The 27,915-nt window shown below is 35.8% G+C and overlaps 2 protein-coding genes across 3 annotated transcripts in view; one reads left to right on the top strand and one right to left on the bottom strand.

Annotated features, from left to right (window-relative positions):
• Positions 1–21,328, top strand: HDAC11 (Histone deacetylase 11). Of its 2 annotated transcripts, none has more exons than XM_069840097.1 (9): positions 1–118; positions 353–467; positions 1,300–1,441; positions 4,477–4,587; positions 7,552–7,643; positions 7,725–7,935; positions 11,632–11,798; positions 14,632–14,740; positions 20,567–21,328. In XM_069840097.1, the coding sequence occupies exons 2-9, from the start codon at positions 430–432 to the stop codon at positions 20,717–20,719; spliced, it is 1,023 nt and encodes a 340-aa protein (XP_069696198.1). In that variant the 5' UTR covers positions 1–118; positions 353–429; the 3' UTR covers positions 20,720–21,328. The 2 variants fall into 2 exon arrangements, with proteins under 2 accessions (XP_069696198.1, XP_069696199.1); XM_069840098.1 differs by having other exon boundaries at positions 93–114.
• Positions 20,643–27,915, bottom strand: part of LOC138709365 (RIB43A-like with coiled-coils protein 1) — a 15,142-nt gene continuing 7,869 nt past the window's right edge. Inside the window, exons 5-7 of the mRNA XM_069840096.1 lie at positions 26,154–26,381; positions 24,013–24,119; positions 20,643–21,265 (exon numbers count right to left, since the gene is read on the bottom strand). Of these exons, the coding sequence (XP_069696197.1) occupies positions 21,124–21,265; positions 24,013–24,119; positions 26,154–26,381 (477 nt within the window). The 3' untranslated portion in view covers positions 20,643–21,123. The remainder of the gene's footprint in view (positions 21,266–24,012; positions 24,120–26,153; positions 26,382–27,915) is intronic.

Consider the following 27,915-nt stretch of genomic DNA (forward strand, 5'->3'; position numbering starts at 1 on the left):
TTCGATGCAAAATACAGATGACAGTAGTAAACGTATTCGTAGTAAACATGCGTAAACATGTGACCATGTGACAGATGACATTACTATAATGGCGGAAATGACAGTATTAATATCGCAGGTGTATTTTAATCATTAAGTATAATTTATTTGTAGTTATGCTATAATACATTCATTATATAGTATTATTCAGAGTATAAACTGTTTAAATAATTAGTTATATAAATGTTTATTATTAAGTTCTCGTGCCAAGAAGTTAGGTTATATTGGGATACATTGGCTTAATTGACGGCTAATTGACCTCATATTTTAATAATTGCTGTGTTTTAAAACATTGTCTCTGTTTCTGTTTCAGGACTACAGTAAATAAAGAATGTTTCTTTTTGGCCATATTGGTCATATAAATAAAATAATATATATTCTACTTCACTAATGGGTGGTTGGTGCAAGAAACGTGTATCTCATTCACGGTAAGGATTTATTTTACAGAACAGGTGTACATAGTTGAATTTTCATGTAATTTGTGTCTTAGGTTCATTCTGGTGAAACTAGCACTGATGTAGTTCCGGTGATTTCGTAAGTGAAAATCGTTGAATTTATAAGGAATGTTTTTGGAAATGCAGTTGATCGTATATGCAAGGCATAACAGTTACAGAAGCCTATTGAACTAACAAAATCTAACCTGTCACAGATTCGTGTATGCAAGGTGTATAAACGGAGTACGAAGGGAAGTACCTCAGCGTTAGTTTATATTTATCTACTTGACTCTTAGTTTGGTCATATGTAAACAAGAGTGTCGACACCAATTTCGCATCGAAATAAGGGTGAAAGTTGCTGTGAAAGTGGGAGCCGGCAGAAAGGTTCAGGCAGGCAGAATCACTCAAATTATGTGCATGCTTTTATGAATCAAGTGGTATGAGCTATGAATATGTGTGGAGATAACAGACCGAGAATGCCGAGAGTTGGTCTGTCTGTAGATTGTCACTTGCTTACGTGGGGCTGGCCGATATCTGACTGGGATTCTCTGAAGATAAGAACGACATGTCAAATGCGTACGTTACATAAAAGGAGATGAGTGCAAAAACAATACTAGTGAATGTTAATTGTATTTTCCAGGTTAACTATGGAAAATCTTACTGAACTGTTTAGTAGGCTTTTACTTCTGAAGTACAGTATATGATAAGAGGAAAGCACGGTTGTTGTGCACATTCAAAATCGTTAGGAGACTGAAACTGGTATTTGAATAACTCGGTTTATTTCTTTATTAAATCTTGTGACTTTATGTTTATGTTTTTTTTTAAGGGAACCTCATATTTCCCAGGTGTATGTAAGCACCGAGCCCCACCAGTTGCCAATTGTTTATAGGCAAGAGTACAATGTACACTTTGGAGGCATTGAAAAGCTTCATCCATTTGATGCAGCAAAATGGGGACACATCTTCCAGGTCAGTACTGTTCCTTCATTCTATATCTTTACATGTGTGTAGAAAATTAATCTTAAATATTTAGACTCTAGAGTAGCACACAACGACTATATCACAATAGAAATAAAAGAGAGAAAAGCTTCACGTAATCGATCTCTTCGAGCTCTGGGTAAAATAATGAATGCAAGTTACATATCTGAGAAAGTTAAAATTAGTATCTTACTTACTTACTGACTTTTAAGGAACCCGGAGGTTCATTGCCGCCCTCACATAAGCCCGCCATTGGTCCCTATCCTGAGCAAGATTAATCCAGTCTCTACCATCCTATCCCACCTCCCTCAAATCCATTTTAATATTATCCTCCCATCTACGTCTCGGCCTCCCCAAAGGTCTTTTCCCCTCTGGCCTCCCAACTAACACTCTATATGCATTTCTGGATTCGCCCATACGTGCTACATGCCCTGCCCATCTTAAACGTCTGGATTTAATGTTCCTAATTATGTCAGGTGAAGGATGCAATGCTTGCAGCTCTGCATTGTGTAACTTTCTCCATTCTCCTGTAACTTCATCCCTCTTAGCCCCAAATATTTTCGTAAGAACCTTGTTCTCAAAAATCCTCAATCTCTGTTCCTCTCTCAAAGTGAGAGTCCAAGTTTCACAGCCATACAGAACAACCGGTAATATAACTGTTTTATAAATTCTAACTTTCAGATTTTTTGACAGCAGACTAGATGACAAAAGCGTCTCAACCGAATAATAACAGGCATTTCCCATATTTATTCTGCGTTTAATTTCCTCCTGAGTGTCATTTATATTTGTTACTGTTGCTCCTAGATATTTGAATTTTTCCACCTCTTCGAAGGATAAATCTCCAACTTTTATAGTTCCATTTCGTACAATATTCTGATCATGTGACATAATCATATACTTAGTCTTTTCGGGATTTACTTCCAACCCTATCTCTTTACTTGCTTCAAGTAGAATTTCCGCGTTTTCTCTTATCGTTTTTGGATTTTCTCCTAACATATTCACGTCATCCGCATAGACAAGAAGCTGATGTATCCCTTTCAATTCCAAACCCTCTGTCTTATCCTGAACTTTCCTAATGGTATATTCTAGAGCGAAGTTAAAAAGTAAAGGTGATAGTGCATCTCCCTGCTTTAACCCGCAGTGAATTGGAAAAGCATCAGATAGAAACTGGCCTATACAGATTCTGCTGTAAGTTTCACAAGACACATTTTAATTAATCGAACTAGTTTCTTGGGAATACCAAATTCAATAAGAATATTATATAAAACTTCTCTCTTAACCGAGTCATACACCTTTTTGAAATCTATGAATAACTGATGTACTGTACCCTTATACTCCCATTTTTTCTCCAGTAAAATTAGTATCTATGAAGCAATAATTAAACACATCGTAATATATGGTAATGGAACCTGAACCTAATTTGACCGATCAGTTAACACATTAGCAACATGGGAAAGGAAATTACTTACAAGAATATGTTGTCCTGTTTGTGATAAAGAAATCTAAGGCTGGACTCATACAGACCACAACTATGCGATTATTTTGCAGTTTTGTGTGGTTATGCTGTGGGCAGTCAGGAATTAGTATGGAAACAGATGATAGTAACTCACACGGATCACAAACTGAAGTCATTGTCGACGTCTGTCGCAATGAGTGGTTGGTATCACCCACAGAACAACCACAGAATTGTTGTTCTCGGTGGTTGAGCGCAGTTCACACAATGCAACACACCAATCACTTGCTGCCAACGCTGTATCCTTGGAAACGACAGACGCTTTCTTAAACTGTCGACGGCAAATAGGTAAGCTTGCGGTGTGGTTGTCTGTGATCGATACGGACTTCAAGTGACCACAAAAAATAAGTCCACTTGTGGTTGGTTCTGCCGACAGCACCACACAAAACTGCAAAATAATCGCAAAGTTGTGGCCCGTGTGAGTTCACCTAAAGTACAGGATGACTAACAAGACAGGAATCAGGGGATGGAGGAGGAAAGCTCAGGATCGGTATTTAGGCTAAGGTCATACAGTACTACAAGAACTGTAATGCCACAGAAAAAAAAAAATTTAATCTCTAATCTCATTTCATACAATTACAGGCAGAATGAACTGAATGAATGAATTTAATTTTGAGCAACGAATGTGAGCTTGGTAAGTACTGTAACTTTTAAGCATTGTAACAGTAGAATTGTAGGCCAAAAAATGCCAGAGATGCACGCGTGATTCTCTCTGTAACCAACACATTAATAACCAGACCGGCTCAGACGAAAACCCGAGCGTCTCCAACTAACCTCACTGTATATATAAGAGTGTATATTACCAATAATTAATGTACGTATACAATTTTACATGAATTTAAGATATTCTTGGACTTGGTGAAAATTAACTTTAACTTTTAAATAGTGAAATGAAGTTAAAAATCTTCTCAGATCATAGTTCTGACTATTGTCGTGTTATAATCCTAAAACATGTACCGGTATGTTAATATGTCATTGTGATAATGAATGTTACTTTAGAACAACTTTCACGATACAGATCAATGTTCTATTTGAGTTTAAAAGTTATTGAGTGTCTTGCCTCTCAATACATCGAATCTCAGTGAAGATTTACAGTTTTCTCTTAAATTTCATTCCTCAAGGTGTGTAACTTAGTGGATATGTGAGTAAGCCTACTGCTAGAGTAGTCTTACTATACAGTAACAACAGTTTCATATAGCTTACTCTCCAGAATCTTACACTTCAGAAAAATGTTTGTAAGAGTCTCTTCTTTCTTCTTACAAATTCGGAAAACGAAATTGTAATTAATTCACTATACAGGGTGACAGTAACCTCTGCATCTGGATCAGAGAATGTGATGTTGTCCTCTGGCTCATTTATGAACTGTGGCTCAAATAATTACTTTATTAATACCATAAACTAGTTTTCAATTGACAAAATAAATATTTTATTCTTCTTAGCCAAGATATCTTGCCATTCTTCGCACTTTGTAACATGGATGTCACAATGAGTAGTTCTTTTGTCTGCATTTCAGTACCTGAAGGATGCAAATCTCTTAAATGATGATACTGTAACGAAACCCAATGAAGTGCAACACGAAGATCTGCTGCTTGTGCACACAGCTCGCTACTTGAAAAGCTTGAAGGTAGGATAACAGCAATCTTAAAGCCAGTTAAATATTTTTGTTCTTGTAAGGTTAACAGTTATTATGTGTGTGAGTGTAATAAGTTGTAATATTTCTTAAATTACCTATATTTAACCTTCTTGAACTTAATTGTAATTAATATAAGATTTTTACAGTGAGTTTGCCACGAAAGTGGACCATTTTCTACATTACGAATCCGTTTACATATCCAGTTCCTGATAACCTACCCACGTCCAATAGTATGCTGTGTGTAGGACAGTGAACAGTTGGATAAATTATATATCTGCAGACAATATCTGTAATCCCTTCTCTTTTTCTTACCCTCATACATCCTTGTTTTGTCTCTTTTTGTCTCTTAGTCCTTCTCCACTATCTTTATAACCACATGTTTCTCTTCTTGTCAGTCTTGGTGGTCTAGTTTACCAGTTTACTAGAAGGGAATGAATGTCATTTATTGCCTACAGTTCAGCAAAGAAAATGAGTATATCAATACAGCCATTATCAACTTTTGTGACTAACGTATCATGTGACACAGGAACATTGAGTGCAGAGATGCCAGCAACGTAATGAGAGATTTGCTGTGTGTTACAAAGTCTGAAGGGAGTTAATTGTGATTCGTAAGGATAGTTATACTAAAAATGACTAAGGAAGTAACTTTTTTAACAGGGTGACAAACACTTTCCCTATTTGGAACAGGATTGCCAGGATATTTTCTTGCAAATCACCTTACCACTATTCTGCACGAGTTCGTATTTACATATGTATCATACATAAAAACTCTTTGTAGATTTAGATTATGGTTCATTTAATGATGCTCGCAACTGCAGAGGTTATATCAGCGTCGCTGGTGTGTCGGAATTTTGTCTCACAGAAGTTCTTTTACATACCAGTAAATCTACTGACATGAGCCTGTCGCATTTAAACACACTTAAATGCCATTGACCTCGGCTACACTACCGAGGGTGACAACTCTTTGTACTAGACTATATTTATGTCATGGTATAACTAACAATCAGCAATATAACTTACGCACATGCCATAGATGCAAGGCCAAGAACCGTGTCGGCGTGCCTGGGGAAAACCCAGGAAGAAAGGAAAGGATCGTATCATTTAAGGTTTTTGGTTGCCTCTAACAATAGTACTTATAAGAAAAGCCATCATGAACATAACAATTTAATAAACAACAAACAAAGTAGAAAGGAAAGAAGTTACAAATGTTATACAAGTTAAGAACTATGAATACATAAGAATAACCTCAAGCAAGGGGGTGGGGAATATTAAATACTAAAAGTCTAATAACGGCATAAGTTGCCAAAAGAGAGAGAGCTAATAACTAACATGGAGTAAGAAGTGAAAAGAATGGTAATGTATACCAGGAGTGATCAAACACCCACAAGAAAAGTACAGTTTCCCGTGGCACACGGGCTCTGATAGTTCAGTAAAGTTCAACATTCCAACCTTTAGCTGAATGCTGGTGCTGGTCCGCGTAGGATACGCCGTCGCAGGCTCACAAACTATAAACATTAATACCACCATACACTCGGAGAAACTTCACTGTCGTATAAAGGATGTTGACCATCCCTCACTGTCTAGAATATCGTAATTAACAGAGCTGGCCAATGCTCTGTCGGAGACGAAGCAAGCAGTCACTGGATCTATGTAACTGCAACATTGAAGCAGCTTTCTCTCGGTAATGTGTGACAATGAAGGTAGTAAACGAAGGAGGTGATGGCAGGAAAAAAGTGGGGCTTAAAGAAAGGTGGTGAAAGACTTAGCATAGTTGCCTTGAAATAGGAAGTAAAAAAGAAGATCCCTTGCTGTAGATTTTCAGCATATAAAACAGACCTAATGAGACTAAATTAGTGGCAAACTGTTCCTCACAATATAGAATTACCTTGCATTTCGGGCAAGTGTCTCTTTGTATCAATATTTCATTTGAGAAGTACCATCATGGGCTGGTATGTAGACCATTTAGCATTATCCAAGGTGCACTGCGGGGAGGCGGTGTACTTACAAAATACAATTCAATTCGGCTAAACTGTACATAAATAGGCAATTTAAAGATGAGGTACGTAGACACCACTAAACAAGCTAAGAAAGAAGTGGAATTCACTACTAATCTCCAAGGACATTCCACATCAACCACGCAGAGAAACAGTTGCAGCAGTTCGTGTTCTTACTGGTCATGATCTTCTAGTTGCTCATCTTCATCAGATCTCTATTTTGGCATCACAATCTTATGTTTTGTAAAAAGACAGTAGTGTTATGGACTGGGCTCACGTTCGAAAGTGTAGTGCATTAAAAGACATTCAGTATAAGTCAATGGGTGAATTCTACTGGGAAGTATGTAGACCAGCGTTGTCAGACAGAGACTAAACGGAGCGAAGCGCTCCACTAGACTGGTTGCGTGCTCCGGTGTTTCCACAGACATAAGCAAGTTCAAGCTCTGATCTAGCTCCACAACTGGTCTCTGACACTACTGATGTAGACGAATGACTTTGTGTCAGGTGTCCGAGCATTAAATTAAATAAATAAATATTTCATTTGAGGCTGCAGAACTTCTGAGACTACAGAGACCTCTAGTGGACGAAGCGGGATCAAAGTAGAAGAAGTGAAATGCTTAGCTCCTAAAGATCACAGCATTCAAAGGACCTAAAACGAAGACCACCATCATAAATTATTGAGATAGTTTCTCTCTCCATCACTGTCTGCCTTTACTCTCTCTTTTTATCTCCCACATATCCTCTTTATGAGTCTCATTTACTTCTCTTCCGTACTTTTCCTCTTTCTAGGACAGGTTTTCTGTACATTGCATAGGAGGTAATAATTTCTGTAATGAATTTGGGTTAGAGTAACAAGTGAAATAATGATTTTAAATATTAAGCAAACGAATTTGAAAGGCCCACCATTTAGGTGGACTCACTGTATTGAGTACAACAAATAACTTTTGCAATTTCCTTGCAGTGGAGCTGGAATGTCGCTCTAATCGCAGAGATTCCACCTCTCATGTTCGTGCCAAATTTTTTAGTTCAGTCAAGTTATTTACGTCCAATGAGGTATGGAACAACAGTCACTTGTGTGTTGTGCTAGTAATTGCCATTCATGTGTTGTAAAGGGGTCTCTTTGACTTGGGGCAGGTTCCAGACAGGGGGCAGCATCCTGGCTGGCAAGCTGGCCTTGGAACGTGGTTGGGCCATTAACTTGGGTGGGGGCTTTCATCACTGCAGCAAGGATAAAGGCGGGGGCTTTTGTCCTTACGCTGACATCACACTGCTGGTGCAGTTCCTCTTCCAATATGAACATCGACGTGTGAAGTCTGCCATGATAGTGGACTTAGACGCCCATCAGGTGAGGATCTCTAAATTAGTATTAAATGCGGAATCCAAATGCCTCTCCTTTTTTGCACCGCACACCCACCCCATTGTCATACATAGAAATTAAATACCTCAACATTACATTGTCTACATGTTACAATTGTCAATAGAGATATTGTTTTCCAGTAGGTCATTGTTGTGTTAGCTTTCATTTCTCATAAAATGAAGATGGCTTCTGATGTTGAATATTTCACAGTTAAGTAATTTACTCGTCTCAGTTGGCCTCAGCCTATTTGATAGTTAGGAATACTGTTTTATGGTAAAATAAAATTGTCTTCATCAGTGCTATAGAAGTATAAAGCTGTGAATATTTCATAAAATAAGAAATAGGGTGCAATGTTGTTGAATTTAGACCTTTTCCCGTATAGGGATTTATACTATACTTGGGGGGGGGGGGTTATCGAACCGACAGCAAAAGAAACAATAATTCAGATCTTATGTAACAACAGAGGCACTCTATGTAAAACGGAACATAGAAGAATGGGGTAAATTAAAGAAATAGAGCTTTCATTAATTTATATTTGTTTTAAGTACTACTCTGTGTTTTTTTTTTCTTTTTACGCCGATAAAAACACACCTGACTTCTTAACTATAACAAACAAGACTGAAAATTCAGACTATTTAAGTTTTAACCAATCAGGATCGTCCAATAGTCCACCAACCTTCAAGGAAACAACTACCTGAAAATCTGCGTAACAGAATTTATTTTAGTTACTGAAAATTCATATGAAATTGACATATAATATTGTATAAATAAAATTATAGCCTATTTTTAGTTGCAAAAGGTCTGAAATCTTGGTGGGGGGAGGGGGGACATCCTGGAATCATTTTCTCTCTGTGCCACCCCTGAATTCATCACAATATCACTGGTAGAGTAAGTAGTATAATTTTTCACAGTAGCATAAAAAAGAGATACGAGTTTATACTGTACTCCAACCATGAGAAAGTGTCCAGGGAATGAGAGGGAGCAGGGTGATGCTGTGAATGAATGTTGATGTCATAAGATGTCATAAGGTCACACACGTGGGTATTCGTATCTCTATTGGCTAAGTCTCACAGCACAAACAATAACACTGATATACACATTTTTATACTACCCTAGTTACAAAATTAGATCACGGTTAATCTCCTGGTCTTTTAATCCCTCCATACAGGAAATAACATATGCAGGAGAGCGCATGATTTTTAAACTGACGTTAAATTATTTGCAGTTATGTACTTTTAGGAATTTCATTGTTAAAACAAAATCAATGGTTTTTCATGAACTTGTAAAAATTTCTATGGTTAAGTACTCTTTGTCCCTTGTGGCAGCTCACGAATGGTGAAAAGATATATAAATTTTATAAAAAAATTTATGTGTTCCCTATCTATCTACTTCGCTCCAATAGATGACGCAATAGTAAGCACATTCCTTTCACGGTTTATCTCCTGGTTGGAGAACAGTGTGTGAATTGAAGAATACACCTGTGTGCTTCCAAAAATTTCCGAAAGTTATTTTTTAAAATATATATAATACATAAGTCAAAGTTTCCACTCTCCTCTTGAAAGTAGGTAATCTCTGTGTGAGTGCACAGTGTTTCTGTCATAACTAGAAGCATCCTGATGCCTTTGCTTACCTCATCTAGCCTGATTTCCTATTTAATGTTTTCATCATCTCAAATCTTCGTCCCTTTGACTTGATTTTCATTTTGGAGAAGAAGAAGAAGTTACAGAAGACTAAATCCAACGAATAAAGATATTGGGGGACAACTAGTATGTTATTTTAGGTTAAAAAAATATACTGAACAACACAGGCACATGTTGTGATGGACCACCCAATTTGGATGTCGCTATAGAATTTAGATTGACAGTATGGCCAAAAGGAACAATTCCTTTTAAACAATCTTGTCAATATAAAGAAAATGTGATGAGCATCGACTTTACATTGTTCTTCACATTTAGCATCTTTGGTTAAGAAGCATGGCTGTTTGTCTTGGGGTCTTAACTGTAAACCCAACTTTCGTCACCAGTAACAACAATAGAAGGTTTGGTCATTTCTGAAATTCTCCTTGTGTTTTATATATAATATTATTGGAGAAAAATGGTCACAAAGTAATATAAATATGTGCTCCTGTATATAGTATATGACATGTATGTCTAAAATGCAGGTAGTAGGTCATGGCAGATACAAGGAGGAAGGTTCGGCTGATGCCGGGGATTGGGTCCCGGCATAGTTCGGTTGGTTAAGAGCACTCAGTGCACCAAGCTGAGGGGTCCTGGATTCGATTCCTGGTATCGAAACGAATTTTTCTCCAATAAAAATATATATGTAATGACTGCGTAAGTCATAGAATACACAATATTCAATACAGAGGATGGCGAGGTCCTTAACCCTTAGGTAGTCGCGCAGGGTATTGTCAACACCCCAGTTACATATACGGAGCTGTTAACTACATATTGAGTAAGCCTGTACTTCAAAAACTTTCAGTACCTTTCTTAGAATTAGTAAGGCAACAATAACTGTAAACATGTTTGAAATCAGAATTCTCATACTCGAGATAACGGTTTAAGTGGTATGGGGTAACGAAGTGTTACAACAATGCTCCTATTGTAAATAATGACAGTGACTAAACTGACCATATTTGTGTAACAAATAATAACAATGGATGTTAAGTAGTGACTGTGCGCACAGAAAAACCAAGAAAATGGTCTGGAAAAAAAAGATAAAAGGTAAATTATTATTAGGAGTGAATAGACATTCGAATATTACATGTGAACCAATATTGAAATATTACCATTACTGTACATTAATTATAACATTGTGATAGGTATTGAAGTATTTCATATAGTTATATAAATAAAAAAGAGCAATATTTTAATTGTTCACTAAAAAAATAGCCTATAAGAACCCATTATATTTGGGGTGTCAGCAACACTCTTAATGTTACAAAGTTAGGCACGACTACTTAAGGGTTAAGAATATATAGAGGCTACATTTAATTATCTCAACTCTCGATTTCACATAATTTCCTCTCATTTAGTGTAATTTCACTAAAATAAAATTGTCCTACATAAGGTGGCATAAATTTTAAATGACATCAGATGGAGATGTAAGTACAATTTTATCTATGTAACACTCACGACCAAGGATCAGTGACAGTCGACTGTCACTGTAGTGAGAAAGCTTGTTGTCACAAAGTCTATTGGAACTTTGCGAGATTTCTGGTACATGTGAGAACAGTGATAGTTACGGAACTGCTTGGGATCTCCAGGATGCAACTCCATCGCTCATCTCACCCCTTCTTTGCAGAGGATTGCATGCATGATACTCGTACAACTGTGAATGGTCGCAGTGCATACAGACTTCCGTGTGCCTCATTGCAGGAATGAAGAAATGAATTGTTATGAAATGTAAATATCATCATTACGCCAAATTTTATTTTCAAGTAAGACTGTTATTTTGTTTAATATATTTTAGGCCAATTTTATGAGAGATTTGAATTTCATATTTATTTTTGAGCACGTTTTATCTGATTTAATTTTAATTATGCAAAAAAAAATATCGAGTATCGTCTGTCAGACCTTCCATTGTATAAATATTTAGGATAAAGCATTTTTTTTTTCCGTCTCATGTTTAATTTAATAGTAAGAAATTGTAAAGAGTTGCAGTTGAATTGAATGAATTTTGCAGGGCAATGGCTATGAGCGGGACTTCATGAACCACACAAATGTTTACATCTTTGACATGTACAACTGTGGCATCTACCCTAGAGACAAACGTGCTAAGGCTGCAATAAGACGGTGTATCGAGCTGAAGCACTTCACAGAAGATAATGAATACCTCCATAAGGTGGAAGAGTGAGTCTCACGTTCATTATCACATCTATCACTCTTGTATCTACCAGGTTTACATGTTCAAAGCCGACCAAAGGCAGTGCTTTTAATGTGATGGATGAATGGATTGTAGACATATCCACATCCATTTAGATGGCTGTTAGATTATGTTACCTTCAGATTTTAACATGGTCGAGGAGGGGGCAGTAAATTTTGCCTGTTCAAGGGCAGGCTTATTTTAGGCTATAGTCCCAAAATCTACAAATGGGTTCCCCAGCTTTCTTCCTTCCAAGGGAAGCTGTGCCAAGTGCATTTATTATCCTTAATGAACCTGCGAATCTAGAATCCACGAGTAAGCATGGTAGAGGGTAACGACTTTTTAGTGTGATAAACTGTAATCTTATACTGTAATTATTAAAATTTATCTATAATTAAGGAAACTCTAAAAAAAAAATATATATATATATATATATATATATATTATTTAATATCAGAATGTACGTGTTTTGAACAGGTTATTTGATTACATTGTGCTCACTGTGTGTTGGTTGTGCTAATAACCAGAATTCCGAGTTACAATAATTGAGAATTTCTGCTAATTTTTATTACCAGTGGAGTCACTGCAGTCTTTCCAGAACGTGGTCAAGCTATTTTTTGGTTCTTTGTTACATTTGTCAAGAGATAAATGGCGAATTCTCGCATGCCAAGGCTTTAATGTGTTGCAGTATGTTTCCCGATTGTCTGTCACAGTAGAAAGAAGTGATTTTTAATTAGAGTGTATGCTAGATGCACTATTTCCAGTATTTTCTTCTATTTCAATATCTATACTAATAATAAATCTGTAGCCGAAATTTTTCTGGTAATTTTCGATTTTCCAAAAATAATTGGTTCTGACATATATAATTAACCACCCTGAAACCGAAAATCGCTTTTTTGAAATTTTTGTTTGTATGTCTGTCTGTCTGTCTGTCTGTCTGGATGTTTGTTACCTTTTCACGCGATAATGGCTGAACGGATTTCTATGAAAATTGAAACATAAATTAAGTTCGTTGTAACTTAGATTTTAGGCTATATGGCATTCAAAATACTTTATTTAAAAGGGGGGTTATAAGGGGGCCTGAATTAAATAAACTGAAATATCTCGCTTATTATTGATTTTTGTGAAAAATGTTACATAACAAAAGTTTCTTTAAAAATGATTTCCGATAAGTTTTATTCCAGGCAAAATTTTGATAGGACTGATATTTAAGTCTGTCTGTCTATCTGGATGTTTGTTACCTTTTCATGTGATAATGGCTGAACGGATTTCTATGAAAATTGGAATATAAATTAAGTTCGTTGTAACTTAGATTTTAGGCTATATGGCATTCAAAATACTTTATTTGAAAGGGGGGTTATAAGGGAGCCTGAATTAAATAAATCGAAATATCTCGCTTATTATTGATTTTTGTGATAAATGTTACATAACAAAAGTTTCTTTAAACATTATTTCCGATAAGTTTTATCCTGGGAAAAATTTTGATAGGACTGATATTTAAGGATATACAAGAGTTTTAAAATAACAATACAATACATTTTCAACACCGCCTCAGATTATAGCGTCGTTGTTCTGTAATTCCTATGTGCAAAATATAACATTTTTCAGTAGGAAGGAAAAACAGATTTATTCATTCTATGGCAGTGGTACATAGGAGATCGTGAATTCTTACATTTTCGAAAGAAAGAAAGAAATATAATTACATATAGGAGATTGTATTATTTGCTGTATAACTATTTAAGTTATTTAATAGAGCAAAAATCTGAAAATCGATATGTCACAAAGGAGTTATTGCAGGAACGACATCGATGGCTATAATGAAATTAAAACAAATGACTCCGTCTATTTAAGGCAGCCTTGACGTTTATCAATATTAATACACAGAGAATATTAAATTTGTCTCTTTGTATGAAGTAATCTCAGAAGCTAATTTGGATAATTCCTTCACCATTTGAAATTTGTAGTTTCTCTAGATGGATGTAATACTACATATAAGGAATGAGGTAAGATGAAAATAGATCTTTACGCACAGAAAAATTATCTTCGTACACAATCCACTCTATTAATTTGGAGTGATTTATTAAAGTTGCATTCAAGACTAATTTAGAAAAATGTTAAACGGATTATCGTTGCATCAAAAACAGATGTTCTCTGAACCAAATGATCATATTTTAATTATTTGCATGTAATAACAAATAATAAATATGTTAAAGGAATTATCATTGCACCAAATGAGTGGTCTCTGGACCAAAATGATTGCATTTTAATTACTTAAATACAATTTAAATTAAGTAACATATTAAACTATTTATTCTTCTATCAAACACGAATGTTCCCTGGGGCAGATGTCCTATTTTAATTATGTAATTACTTTATATTTACTTCTAACAAGTGCAGCGGAGCTCACGGGTATGGCTAGTTATATATTAATTTCACACTAGCTGGGAGGCACTGCATGGTACCGGTAATACATTTTTGGTGCCGCACTGAAATTCTGCATTTTTCAAGATAAGGTAACGTAACTAATGAAAATATATATCTACCTACTAATCAATGTTAATGTTAATGAGAGTTAAAGCACCTAAACATGATCACAATTTCGTATTCAGATTTGAACACTAACTCTCCCTGAAATTTTAGACTTCAACTGCGATTGCATTCAGAAGTAAATTTTTGGGATTCCACTATATGCTGGAAAACAGCATCTCCAACGTTTCGGAATTGTATACAGATTTCACCTTGAGCACACAGTGGAATACCTAAGTCTATTTTTGGATGACGCGCTCTCCAATTACATGATTTCTGCTTTATTTTGGTTAGGAACTTGGAAGCAGCTCTTCGAGAGTTCCACCCGGACATAATGGTATACAATGCTGGAACAGACGTCCTGGATGGGGACAGATTAGGGTTGCTGGCAATTTCAGCACAGGTAAGCAAATCAACAAGGAAAGTAGTTGTGTGATGCAAACACTGAATAGCAGAAATTTTATTATCAGAATATTCTTTAACTCTTTGATTAAATCCATCAACTTGTCTTGAACGTGTGTGCTTTCTGAATTGTGATCCATAAGTTCACTTGATGCTCTGAAGTGACAGAGTAGATGGAATGTACTGCTTAGGAGGTTTCAAGATTTAACAGTAATTGGGGTGGAAATATTTCGAGGTTTTCAGCTGTATGACTGTTTTGGAAATGCTTGTAGGACCCATCGATGGGTTTGCTATTCTGTTTTGTCCATTATGCTTGGCTAACCAAAACACCTGGGCTTTTCTTTAAAATTCATGTTACGAATAACAGTGGCATTAATTTATCTTCCGAGATCATGGAGCCATTATGCTTTCTTAAAGAAGAGAGAGTACGTTTTTCTAAATTGCGTATGTTGCGATTTTTTTTCTTATACATATTTATTTGTTGTAACAGTTTCTTGTCCAAGTTCAGCTGTCTTTTCTTGTAGTTTTCCAATGGTTTTTCACCATTGTTATGAATATTTGTAACTTGCTGAGAGCTACAGCAACAGTAGGTGATTCTTAGTATGACCCTTAGGATGGAACCTGTAAGCATTTCCGAAATGTTTGACTGTGAGAAATCTTATCTCAGCACGTTTGAACAATCCAAATCACCTTAACGAAATGTAATTTTATTTAAGATCGTACTGACATACTGAGATAAAGCAAACTTTGCATGCTATATTAGCATTAGAAAGTTTGATATAAACTTGATTTGTTTTGTAGAGAACTTTCCTTTCCTGGCATCTGAATACTTCTGTTTTAGCACACCTCTTAAAGCGAACATAGTCATGCTTAATAATATATGTACAGCTGTCAAAAAAAAAAGTGGCCGCACTCGTAAACAGCGAATATTTTCAAAGTCCACTTCGGGTCGCGGCGATGTTACACGATGCATGTGCTTGTACAAGCAGTTCCGGAACTATGAAAGTGTTCCATATCTACGCCTCGTGGACCAGTGGTAGAGTGCTTGTTTAATGATTCAAAGGTCGTGGGTTCGGGCCATCTTCAAGTTTTCATTTTATTTTTTAATCTTTCTTTAGCGATGTAAATGATATTCAAATTATCATTTATATCCAGTTATCGTTCTTTATGGATATCACGTTATTTATATTTTGTTATCGTTCTTTAGAGATATGAACAAAATTCAGGTCATCATTTGTATTCTGTTATCGTATTATAACGATATGAATAATAATTATTATTGTATTTCCAATGGGGGTTAGCCGTATTTTACATATGTATGTTAGAGCTGTAGTTTTATACACAAAAAAGATAAGCATAAAGAGAAATGGAAAAGAAAATTAAATTAGCTTACGCGATGTAAACAAAACATAAACAATCCGTAAATTAGGCATTGCGATTGCAAAACAAATATCAGGTATCAATTTGTAACATACAAAAACATTAACAGCACACATACATAACACTTCTATAACACAAATATGCAGCTTTCCGTACCATACATCATAAATTAATACACAATAGTTACACAAACACAATCAAACCATAATTACGACATTGCGACGACATCAAGCATCACATAACTGACTCACATACATAACAAATCAAGCATCCGTTACAACACATACTGTACACTTCAACATAGTAACCACACTTTTAAAAGTTACAAATTTGGCTCCAAGAAGAATAAATAGGACACTGTTACTAATTACTATTCTTCTACAATTCCTTAAATACATCTGTAATAAATCTGTGAAATTCCGATATGAATAATATTCAGGTTTTTTATATTGTTATCGTTCTTTAGCGATTTAAATAATATTCAAGTTATCATTTATATTCTGTTTTCCTTCATGAGCATTATAAAACAATATTCAAGTTATTTATATTGTTATTGTTCTTTCGCAATATATTAATTAAACAAACCGATATTTATCATTTATATTCTGTTTTCGTTCTTTAGTGAGACTGTATAAATAATATTCAAGTTATTTATATTGTAATCGTTCTTTAGCGATATAAATAACATAAATTTAATATTAGGTTTGGAAAAATCCAGTTGCATAATACTGGTATTAGTTTTTCTTTTTGTATTATTACATACAATTGAACCACAATGAAATGAAAAGGAGTAACGAGGAATTGAACCTGAGACGTTGACATCTAAATTCCGACGTTCGTCCGCTGAGCTACGAGAGCAAAAGTGTGGAAACATTTTTGGAAAAATTGGCCCAATCACACTCTAAGATCTTCTGATGATTCGTAGAAGCTAGTCCAGGATGCGGGGGGCAAAGGCTAATTGAGATTTCCCGGTCTCTGACCGGGTCAAACATCCTGATAGAATTAATATTTAACCCTTGCCGTGACTTTCGGTGAAGTCCGGAGGGCCCAATTAGTCAAATCCACTCTCCTCATCTCCATGCTTGGGCCCCTTGGAATTTAATAAAATGCGAAAGAGATTGTGGTGTGCGGAAAGCAACGGGATGTTACCGCATTTAGGCCTATCCTTCCTAAGAAAACTGCAAACATGAACAAAGGAAGCTTTTAATAGAAGAAGAAGGATCTTCTGCGGACCTCTGGAAAAAGAACTAAGGAAGAGACTAGTGAAGTGCTTTGTGTGGAGTGTGGCATTGTATGGGGAAGGAACATGGACATTACGACGAAATGAAGAGAAACGAATTGAAGCATTTGAAATGTGGATGTGGAGAAGAACGGTGCGTGTAAAGTGGACAGGCAGAATAAGAAATAAAATTGTGTTTGAAAAAGTGAGTGAAGAAAGAATGATGCTGAAACTGATTAGAAAGAGAAAAAGGAATTGGTTGGGTCTCTGGTTGAAAAGAATAATGGACGACATTAGGATATGTGGATCATATGCGGAGACTAAGAGGAAGGCAGAAAATAGGAAAGATTGGAGATTGTTGGGTTTGCAGTTAAAGACCTGCCCAGGACAGAACATTTATGTGTGTATGTTCAGAATGCCTGGAATATCGTGTCTAAGAACAGTCGCTATTTGCAAAGACTAGTCAATTCCATGCCCACTCGACTGCAAGATGATCGAGATAAGAGGAAGATAGACTAAATATTGAATTGTGGCTTTTTGTTTTGTTTTTTGAACGCTTAATTGTTTGAATGTTTTAAGGCCGACGCCAGTAAATTTGTTATGTTTATGCCACGAAAGATATTTTATTGAGAATAAAATCTTTTTTCTTTCCATTTGCAGCCACAATATCATAATGATAATGATAAAGTCATGGCATAATATATTAATGAACCTGATGTTAATTACTAAAATAATCATAAAAGAAAAAGGAGCCATTATGTCTAGTTTGTCTCTCTCAAAAACAGAACAAAAAAGGACATAAAAAGCACGAGGTTGTAGTCGAACGCAGGACCTCATGAATAAGACGCCTGAATGCTACCATTATGCTATCGAATAACACACAGTATACTTCAATTATAACTGTAGATATCAGGCAACGTGGTCCAACAACATGTAACATCGCCTGTCTCCGAATTGTAGCGAAGATACCCGAAGGGAACTTTGATACAGGAGAGCGGCCACTTTTTCTTTTGACAGCTGTACATACTAGAATTCTCAGTAATTAAAGACAATAGCACACTACATCCTTACTTTATAAACTCTAGGCAAAGTGAATCGCATACTCCTATTAGCAGTGGGGTGGGGGGAAGGGGAGTTTGCCACAGTAACATAAATAAAACCTTGTACTGGAATATATTATGTCAAGTTCTAGAACTTTTTCCCCACCTCCACAGGAGCTGCAAGGGTATTTCTTTCATTGGTGTAAGTCAGTGTTTCTCAAATCTTTTGAAGGTGCAGATTACTTACGAGAATTTGTAATAATTCTACTGATTTGTTATTATTTTTTATAAATTGGTTATTTACAAACTTAAATAGATGCTTCAAGTTCTCTTATTAAAAATGTGTTATTATTATTATTACCATATCATCATTATCATCGTCATGTACATCATTACTGTCACTATTGTTATCAAATTCATTCACAGCTATAGGCTACACATGAATCGGGATTAGGCCTACTATTAAATTATAAATACAATGGTGGCATTATCCTTTTTTTTCTTTTGATGTTCTGCCTGGAACCATTTTTTAATTTTTTAGTAAATACATTTTGCAAATCGTCGTTGTTCCTGCAATAACTCCTGTGACATATTTATCAATTTTAAGATTTTTGCTCTATTAAATAACTTAAATAGTGATACAGCAAATAATAAAATCTCCTATATAATTATATTTCTTTGTTTCGAAAATGTAAGAATTCAGTCTCCTATGTACGGTGCTATAGGATGAATAAATGTGTTTTTTCTTCCTACTGAAAAATTTTACATTTTGCACATTAGAGTTATTGCAGGAACGACGACGAAATGCATTGTCTAGTAACTTGTCAAAAAGTTCACAAGCAGTAGGTATAATTTAATTTCCATATCCTTAGTAATGGTAAAAACATGCCCTGAAGAGAAACTCTTCAACAAGTGTATAATAATGTCTGTCGAGAAAGTTCTATTGTGTATTACTGGTTACCAACTTATGGTCCGTAATCCTTTACTATTGTAAATTTTGGAAGTCAGTATATTTACTTACTTACTGGCTTTTAAGGAACCCAGAGGTTCATTGCCGCCCTCACATAAGCCCGCCATTGGTCCCTATCCTGAGCAAGATTAATCCAGTTTCTACCATCATATCCCACCTCCCTCAAATCCATTTTAATATTATCTTCCCATCTACGTCTCGGCCTCCCCAAAGGTCTTTTTCCCTCCGGCCTCCCAACTAACACTCTATATGCATTTCTGGATTCGCCCATACGTGCTACATGTCCTGCCCATCTCAAACGTCTGGATTTTATGTTCCTAATTATGTCAGGTGAAGTATACAATACGTGCAGTTCTGTGTTGTGTAACGTTCTCCATTCTCCTGTAACTTTATCCCTCTTAGCCCCAAATATTTTTCTAAGAACCTTATTCTCAAACACCCTTAATCTCTGTTCCTCTCTCAAAGTGAGAGTCCAAGTTTCACAACCATACAGAACAACCGGTAATATAACTGTTTTATAAATTCTAACTTTCAAATTTTTTGACAGAAGACTAGGTGGCAAAAGCTTCTCAACCGAATAATAACAGGCATTTCCCATATTTATTCTGCGTTTAATTTTGTCCCGCATGTCATTTATATTTGTTACTGTTGCTCCAAGATATTTGAATTTTTCCACCTCTTCGAAGGATAAATCTCCAATTTTTATTGTTCCATGTCGTACAATATTCTGGTCACGAGACATAATCATATACTTAGTCTTGTCGGGATTTACTTCCAACCCTATCGCTTTACTTGCTTCAACTAGAATTTCCGCGTTTTCCCTAATCTTTTGTGGATTTTCTCCTAACATATTCACGTCATCCGCATAGACAAGAAGCTGATGTAACCCGTTCAATTCCAAACCCTCTGTGTTATCCTGAACTTTCCTAATGGCATATTCTAGAGCGAAGTTAAAAAGTAAAGGTGATAGTGCATCTCCCTACTTTAGCCCGCAGTGAATTGGAAAAGCGTCAAATAGAAACTGGCCTATACGGACTCTGCAGTCAGTATATTTACTACTCTAATAGTTTCGCTACGTAATAATTTTATATTCCAGTCAAACAAGCTGTACCTTGAAGACCATAGTTTGAGAAATGCTGACCTAAGAGTAACATTATTCTAGCTTCTGAGATGCAAAACAATGTAGTGGCATAGTTTTGTGATGTTTCTTGTTTCTAGGGTATAATACGAAGAGATGAGCTAGTTTTCATGAAGGCTCGTGAGAGAAGAGTGCCAATTGTGATGCTGACCAGTGGAGGGTATCTCAAGAAAACAGCTCGTATTATTGCAGATTCCATACTCAACCTCCATGACTTGGGCCTAATTTCATAATGACACTATATTTTGCATCTTATACAAGTGCAGGGATGATGACAGGCTTATGTAAAGAAGTTTGGGCCGTTCCATGACATTTCTGATGTTGAATTACTGTAACATACCTTCTAGGAAGTCATTCTTTCTCCTAGTCCAGCCCATCGTTATTACAATGACTAACTAGTGCTTCCTATAAAGTAACACTAATACTCTGAACTGCCCCATATGTGCCAATCTTTATATACACAATTTATTACGTTACATTTATATGTATCCTTTATATGAGGTTGAAGTTTGTTGGTAATACATTTGTTGGACAGTATAAAAACATCTTACAAAAAGAAAATATATGTATATATAAAAGCACGTAGAAGACTTTTCCACACATATAGCTGAACATCAGACATGCTCAACTTGTATTTTTATCTAGTCGTAGTGTTGAACTGATCATAATATGCTGCAGTCGGCACATTTGTAAACACGACGTGCTCCAGGTATTGCTGGTTGCTCGTTTGCTCCTTAGACAACTGTTTGTTCTGCTCCAGAATCTTCTTGTTAAGCTCCCTGTAAAGAGAGTACCTTACATGTTTGTATTTGCAATAAAGGTAACATTATTTAAATGTCTTACACTTTGGTTTATACATGCAATATCAAATGACACCTTACATAGTTAATTTTAATTAAAAACTTGGTGTTGCCAGTGACTAGAGAAAATCTGAAGAGTTTGATTCCAGATGAGCAAGTTAACCCACATGAGCTACCTGTATCTTCTCCGCTTCGAGGATTAAGCTATTTAGCTTCTTGTGTGACTCATAACGTTCTTGGTCTTTTCCTTATTTTGAGGTAATTTTAAGCAAAAAAAAAAAATCACGTCACTATGAATCTAATTCTCAGTAATTATCAATCAATCAAATCGAAATGATAGGCGTCCAAATCTTGGATTTAAAATATCGGCATCCTAGTGAATTCAAATGAACAAAAAAGAAAATGTAAATTAATTTTAAAAAAAATACATAATGAAATTTTAAAAAAAGAATATTCTGCAACAAGATGTGGTGGCTATCAAAACGATAAAAATTTATTGAAAATAAATAATATACATTGAATATTATAAAGATGAATAGAGATGGTGATTGATGATGTTCAATGATGATTTTAAAATGGTTGATGCAATTGTCTGAAGAGTCTTTTCAGGAACCTTTAATTTTCTGAGGATCTCCAATGTAAATTTGGGAATTGTTCCTCGTGCACCAAACATAAGTCCAATGACATCCCAATCTTGAATATTATATTTATGACTGAGATCATCACAGCATGGAAGATAAATAATAATTCGAATTTGGAAAAGAAACTAAAAACTACATAACACTAAAACAAATTCGGAATATAAAGTATATACGTATACACTTTGACGTGTTGATTAACTAGGTTATCTTGTTGACTAGTTTCGGCGTGGCGGCCATTTTTAGAACTTTATATTCCGAAGTGATATAGTGTTAAAAGTTGTGTAATCAAGATGTATAATCAAGACTAAAACAAAGTTTTGAGTACCGGTAAGTATTATGTCATTAATTTGAAGTACAGGTTTACAATACACAAACATTTAAGAGGTTTGTTTTTGGATAGTCATTCAGGTCCTTCACTGCAAACTTAGCATTTTCTAACCTTACCTCTACGTCTCCACATATGATCCATATATCTTAATATTGTCTATAATCTGATATCTTCAACCCTGAACGAGTAGTTACAGGGAAAGTTGTTATTATTGTGAACAGGTTGTGTATTACTGGAAATAAGTCATTGTTATAATGTTGCAGAGCTTCAACAGCGTTTCCTCCCCCCCCCCCGCCCGTGAGAGAGGGGAGGGGGGTTTACCCCAAAACCCTTCCTTGCTGCACCAGTATTTACCGGTAGATGTTGGATAATATATGATAATGTAAATAATTATTTTATCTGACAAACATTTTTGGAGATGTATTCTTCATGCTGTTTCATTTATTACATCATCTTACTTAAAAAACTTGCGAAAAAGATGGTTAGAGCTGTTTTCTAGTTTCTCCTGATTATTCTTTCAAATGAAGACCTTTGTAATTTCTAGTAAAATATAATGTTTTATATGCATAATTCTCGGATGAGTTGACTGGTACAGTAGATATTTAACATGAAAAGATATCGTCCCATGGTTTGTAAGTGCTGTACACAGATGGTATGCCCAAACCACTTTTCCAGTTTGAGGAATGTTGGCAACATGTATCTCCGTCAAAATTTCGAAATCAGTTTTTTTTTTTTTTTTTTCAGTATCACTACTTTCTTTTTATACTTTCTACAATGAACAGATTTGTAAATATGTGACCATCAGTTATTTGACATATGAGCCGTTGAGAGCAAAAGTGGTGTAAGTCAAAATTGAGTAATGAGGTTTAAAGTAAAAATTTAAAAAAATACAGCGCAAAGTAGCAGTTAATATGTCCTTTGTGCTATCCACTGACTACTAATAGTTTAAATAGATTGAATATTAATTGCTACTTTGCACTGTATTTTACAGAATGTTTATGTTAACCCCCATTTCCCATTTTTGGCTTACACCACTTCTGCGCTGAACGGCTCATATATTTACATAATATACTGCTTGTTTCGTTTTAATTACTGCTTGAAACGTATAATGAGAAAGATGTGTCATTTAATGACACTATTTCACTTTATGCTTTTGTGTGTGCATGTGCGTGATTAAAGATATCTTCTTTACCTTGATACCGTGATTTTTATGGCATAATTTTATTCAAAGATTTAAGAAGTAAAAAAAAATTATCGAACCATTCTCTCCTGGAGTAATCTCCATAGCACTCTTATGGTGAATATTTTGCAGATGAAATAACCACTGGAATCCTTGAATCTTATACTGTAGCCTAAATATTTGTCTATGTCAACATCAGTGATGGTGCCAGCTCAACTTTCTGCAATCCCCCCTTCTCCACTCCACATAAATATTGAAATTGAAGTCAACAGGAATAATATTCAACTCGATTTACTCATTACCTGCTGCTATATTTAATATATTTGTCTCACAGTTTTTTCTTAACAATTCCTTCAGAACTTTAGTATTGCATACATTATGTAATTGGCAAAATGTTAGTACGAATAAAACAACCATATGTGTTACAGTTAGTTTTCTGTAATAGTATAAGGAGAGTTGCCCACTTTGACTAAATTCTAACTATTTGTATGTTCCTTCTTTTTCCCTTCCCCTGCCTCTAAAATTTAAAATGCTGGCACTGTCACTGGTGACACAAAATAAGAAGACTGTTGATCACCTCTGCTTCCTCATGAGCTCCCTGTCTCGAATCACAGCATGTCGATCTATCCCATTGACCACATCTTGCCACTCAGCTTCCAACCTTGCCTCTGCTTCACGTCGAGCCTGTGTACATAATCATTACTATTATGCGATGTTCACATTCTTGTAAACATTAAAACTGAGCATACTATTAGCTGGGTGGTTATAGTATTAACTTCCCATATCACATCCAGCTAGAAGTCCCACCAAGTAGAAATTGAAATTTGTTGTAGACTAGGACTAAAGTGGGACAGGTTTTCTTAGAATATTCCCTTCCACTTTGGTCAAGCATCGTCTTATTACTTTTGCTTTGGGACTAGTGAGTTTAGTATCAATAAGCTGAGGGCTATTTTGAAAAATAATCAGGATTTGAATTACCGGTATTGTTTTTTTATATACTGTTCACAGATAAATAAAATTCGAATTAAGTTTGAAATCCCTAACATTAAGAATGCCTGTTTTAACTCCAGAAGGATGAATTAAAATTGATATAAATGTACTGTATTCTAACGAGAAGAAAAACCCTGTGACGAGGCCATCATCCAGAGTGGGAATGCAGAGATAGACTGTACCAGCACTTGGGTTCTAAAATTACCACTGTTAGCTGGTGACACACCCCGTTGAGTATATTCACATAAAAAATATTAGATTAAGAGAGACGACTGAGAATTTTCTGAAGATAGCAGTATGTCTTGAGGAAATCTTTTTTCGCTCATTCTCTGGAAGGTACATGATTTCTATTGTATAGAAAATAAACATAAGTTATACATTAAATGAAAATATGGGAGCAAATACTAGTGATATTTGATGATTCTGTCTCGATTTGGCTTCAAACATAAGCTATTTTTCTCTTGCAGATGAATTTATTATAGGCAAATAAGAAAATTATGCAACTGTGCAACCTGAAATTCATTGTGTTATTCCGATAAAGGTACGGTCACACGTCGCTACTTTTATACTGCAGCTGCAAAAGTTGCGTGTCATGTTCACACGTAAGCCAAAAGTAGCGCGCTGCACGCTACTTTTCGTGCTGCGCAACCCGAATGCTGCAAAAGTTACAACTGGAGGTTGCGAGTCTGTTCACACGCAAGGCACTACTTTTGCAGCCGCAGTCGTGCTGCAGGTTTCCATCTCCGTATTGACTTCTCAATATACATTTTGTGGTTATGTTCGCATTATTAAGAAACTCATGCGAAAGCTTCCTTATCTATTGTTTGCTTTTCTGTCGTATCTAGTATTCAGAAATTGACATTATTTTTACTGTGAAGCTTTTAAAAACGCCTATATACTTAAATGATAACCAACAGTATATTCATGTAATCAGTGTTGGCAACCCTCCTGTTTGGAACTACGCTACGGAAAATTTAAAAAATGAATTATATCATCACCAAGTATGCTCAGACTGTGTTGTGTATTTAATAACTGTTACAAATAATTTATTTTCATCACATTTAATATTAAAATATATCCAAGCAATAAAAGTATCATTGGCACATTTGGGTGGTAACACTGGTTGCAACCGCAGCAAAAGTTTCAACAAAACCGATATAAAAAATAATCCGACTGCAACCCTGAGAACCCTGTTCACACGTCGCTACTTTTAAGTTGCGCGCAGCATGGAAAAGTAGCGGGCAGCAGGTTCGGCAGCCGCTACTTTTCGGGTTGCACCGTTGTTCACATGTCGCAGTACAAGAGTTGCGCAGTTTTTTGTACTGCAGCGCTGCAAAAGTAGCGATGTGTGATCGTACCTTAAGTCTTTGCAATATTTGATAACTAAATATATTTTCCGTCTGAATGACTTATCCAATTATTTATTTATTATGTTTTATTGATGGTAATGCTAGACAGAAGACGCAACTAAACCAATCACAGGCAGTCAGAAGGAAGCAGTTGAAACCACATTTCATCCAGCATTTCAATAACACATTCCACAACCCAATACACATTTCCTATCAACGTAGAGGTTCTTAAAACTGCACAACCTGCCAAACAAATGTTTTGTTGCATTCTTAGTAAATGATTTAATCATCTTAAAATTTAACCATATCTTCCTCTCAACAACCTAATGTAACACTTTCGCATAAGGCTTCTCTGCATTAAATCTCTAACTCTTTATACCTTGTTCTCCACAATTTGTTGCAGCTGTTCTCTTCTCACTTCTGCTCGCTCCTCTAGCGTCATGCCCTTGTATAGGTACCCTATTTTGCGATTGAAACCAAAATTGCTGTTTGCCACTTCTGGATTTTCTGTGAGCATGTCCCCTGTCACGTGATTGTATATCTCTGCTTGCTTGTCTTCTAAGTCTTTCGTTGTATCCAGTCTGCGTTGCAAACTTTGCTCTTCTGCCTACGATAAAACCATAGTAATATAATGTAAAATAGTAAACTTTAAACTCTGTACATAAAATCACTAAATGCGATCATTAAAAATACATATATTCTCAATACATGTTACGTAACAATTAAAATAGCTATATTCAGTAAAAATTTGCCGAATTTTTCACCTTTAATTCTTATAGATCCATTCCTTTTGCAAAGTCTCAACATTCCTACTGCCAGAGATTTCGATGTCAACTCCAAATATTTCTGTAGTTACTTGCTCTGAGGAATTTTCGATATAAGATCTTTTCTTCCATTAAAACAGAATATGTTCTTAAAATAAGTGAACAAAAATGAAAGCGACGATCAATTGAATTCATACACCTTATTGATAATGATATAATAATTTACAAATTCCGTTCGTTGTAGAATAAATACCCGATTGTTTGAAGTTCGAGCTGGGACTATCCAAAATATTTGTCCTACAACTGTTACTGGATAGAGTTGACATATTAAACATTCCAAGAAAGATGGCAGATTCTCTGTTCAGAATAAAAATAGGTTGTATAATTGTCTCTCTGAATATTCTCGTATATTGAAGATAAAATACTGTTGTATGATGTGCAAAGAAGCAGCAGATCGACTACTGGTATGCTTGAGTGGTAATGAGCTGCACTCGTGATCCAAGCCTGTGCTCGGTTGTTGATTCAAATCCTGCTTGAATTTCTTCCTAAGTTTTCCCCAAGTGTAAGGCAGATGTCAGATAATCCTATGACAAAATCTCAGATTCATCTGACCGAGTACTATCTCACTGTTAACTCTCATTTGGTACATCATCCTTAAATAACCATTTTAAAAAGGGCGTAAAATAAAAGCCATCTGCATATATTGGTAAGTCAAAAAAGTCAACTACTGTGAAGTAATGATTAGCCTTCTTGACCATGAAACGAGTGGGCCCAGGTTCAAATTCTGGTTGGGACAAGTTACCTGGTTGGGGTTTTTTCTGAGGTTCTCCCTCAACCACTCGAAGCAGAATTGCTGGGTAACTTTCGGTGTTGGACCTCGAACTCATTTCTCCTTCATTAGTATCATTCCAATAATAATCTTAATAGTTTACAGGTCCACTACGAAGACATGGCGGACTTGGTTCCGGGATCTGCCTATAGTGGCATCTGTCTGCGGGAGCTGCACATATCCAGTGAAGTCACCGGGGGTTTTAATAAGAGGACTGTGGGTGACCAGGGCAATGTAGCTCCCTTGGATAGATGGCGCCTTGTTGAGTCGTAGAATCGACTGAGGCATGTTCTTTGGTTGAGGATGCAGTAGATTCAGGCACATGAATTGCGAACAGATGCCATCGATCTGAGGAGGCTGCAGAATAACATCACAGGCAGGCAGAGGTTCAGGTCTCCAGTCAGAACTGGATGCTGTGGCTGAATCGATATGATGACACCATGTAGTGAATCATGCACTTGAAGAGCGATTCTAAATGGACTTCAACAGTCATTCCAACATCCAACATAATAAGTCCAAGGTTGCTGTGCCTGCCTGCGGGCCCTCCT

The sequence above is a fragment of the Periplaneta americana genome, chromosome 11 (genome assembly GCF_040183065.1).
Source record: "Periplaneta americana isolate PAMFEO1 chromosome 11, P.americana_PAMFEO1_priV1, whole genome shotgun sequence".
Lineage (NCBI taxonomy): Eukaryota > Metazoa > Arthropoda > Insecta > Blattodea > Blattidae > Periplaneta > Periplaneta americana.

Bases quoted from the DNA above. Each gene is read 5' to 3' on its own strand.
- HDAC11 (XM_069840097.1), top strand. From the start codon at position 430: ATGGGTGGTTGGTGCAAGAAACGTGTATCTCATTCACG. The intron at 468-1,299 runs GTAAGGATTTAT...TTTTTTTTTAAG, and splicing joins AAACGTGTATCTCATTCACG to GGAACCTCATATTTCCCAGG. The intron at 7,644-7,724 runs GTATGGAACAAC...GACTTGGGGCAG, and splicing joins AGTTATTTACGTCCAATGAG to GTTCCAGACAGGGGGCAGCA.